The sequence below is a fragment of the Perca flavescens genome, chromosome 1, assembly GCF_004354835.1.
Source record: "Perca flavescens isolate YP-PL-M2 chromosome 1, PFLA_1.0, whole genome shotgun sequence".
NCBI lineage: Eukaryota > Metazoa > Chordata > Actinopteri > Perciformes > Percidae > Perca > Perca flavescens.
The window spans coordinates 31997336-32001689 of record NC_041331.1 but is presented as its reverse complement, the minus strand read 5'-3'; the positions used below and the strand labels follow the sequence as shown (position 1 = coordinate 32001689).

The 4354-nt window shown below is 43.1% G+C and overlaps 1 protein-coding gene across 1 annotated transcript; it reads left to right on the top strand.

Annotated features, from left to right (window-relative positions):
- On the top strand, window positions 1-4354 carry bcl2l10 (BCL2 like 10). Its single transcript, XM_028581042.1, has 3 exons — window positions 1-96; window positions 1429-1890; window positions 3383-4354. Exons 2-3 carry the CDS (start codon window positions 1432-1434, stop codon window positions 3503-3505), a joined length of 582 nt encoding a protein of 193 aa, XP_028436843.1. The 5' UTR covers window positions 1-96; window positions 1429-1431; the 3' UTR covers window positions 3506-4354.

The window sequence follows — 4354 nt, the reverse complement described above, 5'->3', positions numbered from 1 at the left end:
TAAATGTGAAGCCAGTTGAAGGGAAGCGGTTAGTATGGCAAGGTTCTCCTTCCGCTGTTTGTATTGTGCAGAGAGCAGTCTGATATCGCTGGGAGGGTAAGCTTTTCTTTCTTTTACGCACGTAAAACAATGTTTAACCTACTTATATAGGTGTGCTTTTGGACATGTAAAACTCTTACCACGCAGAGGTGTTTGTAAAATGACATACAGCGGCGTAATGTTTCTGATGTGGCTCTCGTAGTTGAGCTAGCTAGCTCATCATAGCCTGTGTGAATGTGGTCCTTTGTGTCCTCCATTGCTCTGGTGACAGATCAACGGTTAGTTAGCGGAGAAAAGGCAGCCGGCTGCGCTAGACAACTGGTCTGAATTTCACCTTTAACTAACGGATAATTATTACGGTGGTCATATAGCTAGCGATAGCTGTCTGTTTAATAGGTTATTACGTTAACGTAACTGTGTTTAGCCTCCAGCATCATCCGGCTCGCATTACTGTTTCTTTGCCGTTCATAAGCCAGCTAGCTTGCGTTGCTGTTAGCTGCCAAGCGGGTTTCACACCGCCGTGCGGCAACCGCCAGCCGCAGGCTCCTACCTGCAAGAGATGGATATATACATATATCCTATATCTATGCCTGCAAGAGCGGTTCCCCTAAAAAGCAACTTAGCGTTTTTAAAAGCGGTTCTTGCCGCCTTGCGGTTACCGGCAGAGCGGAATATGTGCGCGTTCACATGGGCGGCAACCGCTTCGAATCATACCTCTAGCGCCTTGATCAAAACCGCTTCCTCTCTGCCGCCTTCTTTCTAATCGAAATGACTGGAGGCGGCGAGTTACCGCGCGGCGGTGTGAAAGCCCCTTTAACCTTCAACAATCGGTAACATAACGTTACTTTTGTCAAGTTGATTTTGACACCTGGCTGAAATTATATAGCGGGATTCAGAAGCTCCTGATGACCGATGATTCATTTTTTTTTTTTTTTTTTATTCGCACATTTTTAGTTTTACAAAACTGAAGATGACCAGTGGTAATATAAGAATACCATACGTTATTTCTAAGGGAAGGTAATTACTATGAACTATAGGCAGACCTTCTGGGTAACTTTAATCAATTGGCAGAAAATTAAACAATTTAATCAACTAATCGTTTAAAAAAAAAAAAGTAAGTCAAACAAATGCCAACTTTAAAACGATTAACAATTATGACGAGCATTTTCACAGTTGTCTGGAGTTTAATAGACCAACCAATAACTGAGTAGGTAATTGGCTGATGAATTGATAAGTACTGGTTAGTTGCAGCCGTGAACTAGTTATGCTTTTATTCCCGTCACATCAACAAACCATATTTGTGGTTCTTTGTAGCAATACAATGACTTGTACCTCACATGTCAGCAGGCTCCTTAAGTGAAATGTCTTCTTCTTCTTTTTTTCTGGTAGAAAATGTACGGGCTGTGGAAAGAGACCCTGGCACTTGCAGAGGACTACCTGTCCCTGTGCTGCACAAGCCCACGGCCAGCCCCTCCACCTCCCAGCGAGTCAGCCGCTGCCATGAGATTCCTGGCCCACGACATGGAGACAAAGCACCAGGCTCGCTTCCACACCCTCGCTCAGACCTTCCTGAAGCACTGTGGGCCGGACCCCTGCTCCAGCCTCAGGAAGGTGATGGAGGAGTTGGTGGGAGATGGACACTTGAACTGGGGAAGGGTTGTTTCCCTTTTCACCTTTACTGGGGTGCTGGCCAGACAGCTGATGGAGCAGAAGGGCATGAAGCCGGGGCTGGACTCCGGACAGGGGCAGGAACTGGGACAGGATCCCGCAAACTGCAGGGCGCTGGCAGAGACCATAGCTGATTACCTGGGAGAGGAGAAGAAAGACTGGCTCCTGGAGAATGACGGATGGGTAGGTTATAACAACATGTCTGCTTCTAAACTGATGACTTTTGCATGCAGGACTATAGAGCCGAGTCACCACAAACATTGTAGATAAGAAGTATTTTGATTGTATCTTGGGCAGTAACCCAGTTTAAAACAGAACTGTAAAAAAATAAAATTACATTAAGAAATAAAAGTGAGACTTTTGGCATTGGAAACCACCTAGTTTGTTAGGATCACGATTGTTTCCTGCTTAGGTTAATATTCAGATCTTAGTGTAAACGTGGCCTAAAGAAATGGCCAGGGCTTAGTTTAGACTCAGCCTTTTTTACTTTACTGCTTGCTGATGAGACATCAGACGTCTCATGTGGCTGCTGTGATTTTTATGAATTATAGAGTAGCAATAGGCCAGATTGTGAGGACTGTATTCTACAACAAGATGACCCTCAGCGGTGTTAATTCGGGGCATAATCAAACCGCTTTATCAAAGTGTTCTGTAACGGTGAAACAAAAGCTGTGTTGTCAGGCAGCAATGGACTGTATACCCTTGTTTAACCACTGGAAATCAAAAGGGCCGAGATCATTTTTAAGCCTGCTCGTTGTGGCTTATTTCACTGGAAAACCTTGAAGGGCTAGTTATGATGGATGCTGGTTAGACTAAGGTCCCAGAAGCCTCACCAAACCAAATCCGACTACAGTTGAATGTCTGCTTTTGTGAATGGGCTCGCCCTGGCCCCCGCCCAAACACACACACACACACACACACACACACACACACACACACACACACACACACACACACACACACACACACACACACACACACACACACACTTACCCCTCCTTTCTTCAGCTGGCAGCTGGTTTCAACAGACACATAACCAGCTCAGCCAGATGGACTTTGTAATCAAAGCTTCTGTGTGTTGAATTGGTCATTAGCCATATTGAAAGTCAGCATGGTATGACTTAAAAAAAAACAACAAGCAGCTGCAAAGCGGTGAAACACCTGGAGCTGAGAGCAGGTGCGCTCACTGGACGAATGTGTGGCTTCAGACTGAAAACAAGTTGCAGAAATATACAGCTGCCTGCTGGATGGTCTCAACAGCGTGTAGCTTACCCATTCTTATTGTCTTGCTAATGGAGCAGAATAAGATAGAATTAGTTCATTAAAATTACCAAATGAAATAATTTCTGTATAATCGAGACAAACTGGCACGGTTTTCTATAACTTAAGGTTGACACGTTTTGACATAGTACATTTTTCTTACTGAAGAACTGCTGCGCTGTCAGGATATTTGAAAAGTTGCCGATCTCAGCGGCACCCTCGAGGCGCAAATATTTTTCTTTGTGGAGAAACACCGGGCTGTCAGAGACTGTCATATTTTCCAAAATGTATTGGATAATTGCCGTCAGCCAAGCCCCTACAGCATATGCATAAATCTGGAAGTAGCAGGTAAAGTCTCTCTTGCTAGTAAACAAAGTTCCTAAACCATTTCTTTTTTATTTCTTTTTTCTTGTAGGAGGGGTTCTGTAAATTCTCCCTCAGTGCCAGAGAGGGGAGTCAGGACTCGTCCATGAAGACAGCACTGTTTGCTGCTGCTGGTGTGGGCCTCGCTGGACTCACCTTCCTCCTGGTGCGCTAGCTAGCCCTCGACATCCCAAACACATCCTCTTCGATGTTCTCATTTCATGTGGCACAATTAAGTAGACATTTGAATTCTAACGTCAGTGCTGCAAAAACAGGCTTAATCTGTAATGAATTCAGGGTTGTAATCTCAAGTCATCAACTGAATGTTTGCACATACTTGGACCACACACACACACACACACACACACACACACACATTAATACTGACTATTTGTCACTTGCTCCTTAAGATTGTAACAAAGATCTCAATGCCTTCAGAAATTTTGGAGTGAGTGACATCAGCTTTCATATCTATTTGCATATTTAAGTACTAAAGCACAGGTTTCTGCACAACATCATCTTGCTCTTAAAGTTTTGTATTTTCAGATGTGCAGCTGAAAGATTTCATTTCAATTTCCCCACAGCTTTTGGTTTTTGATTTTCCAATTTGTCAGCTGCCTTTTTTTTTTTTTTTTTTTTTATTATTCATGTGTTTACTTGAGTTGTATGTGTTTATAGAGCCATTCTAGTGTACAATGTATAAATTAATATATTATATTTATATGAAATGAAGCTGTAAGCAGTGGCCCCTTTTCTAGCTGATCCAGTTGTTTCATTGTTTTCAAGTCTGTCCTGGATTCATGTGAAATGTCTGTGATTCACATGGGTCGTCAGAGCGGATACAGCGCTCCCGACAACACAGCGGTGCTAGATATGTTGTGAAATGTTTCTTATATCAATTTAACAAACCAGGGACCAATCTGACTTCATACATGTTGCAATTAGAACAAACTGTTGTTATGGCATTCCCCCCCCCACACAGATCTCTTAAACATATTTTTTACATTATTTTAGTCTATTTATT

Coding starts and splice junctions, on each gene's coding strand:
- bcl2l10 (XM_028581042.1), top strand. CDS start 1,432: ATGTACGGGCTGTGGAAAGAGACCCTGGCACTTGCAGAGGACTACCTG. Junction 1,891..3,382: donor TCCTGGAGAATGACGGATGG/GTAGGTTATAAC, acceptor TTTTTCTTGTAG/GAGGGGTTCTGTAAATTCTC.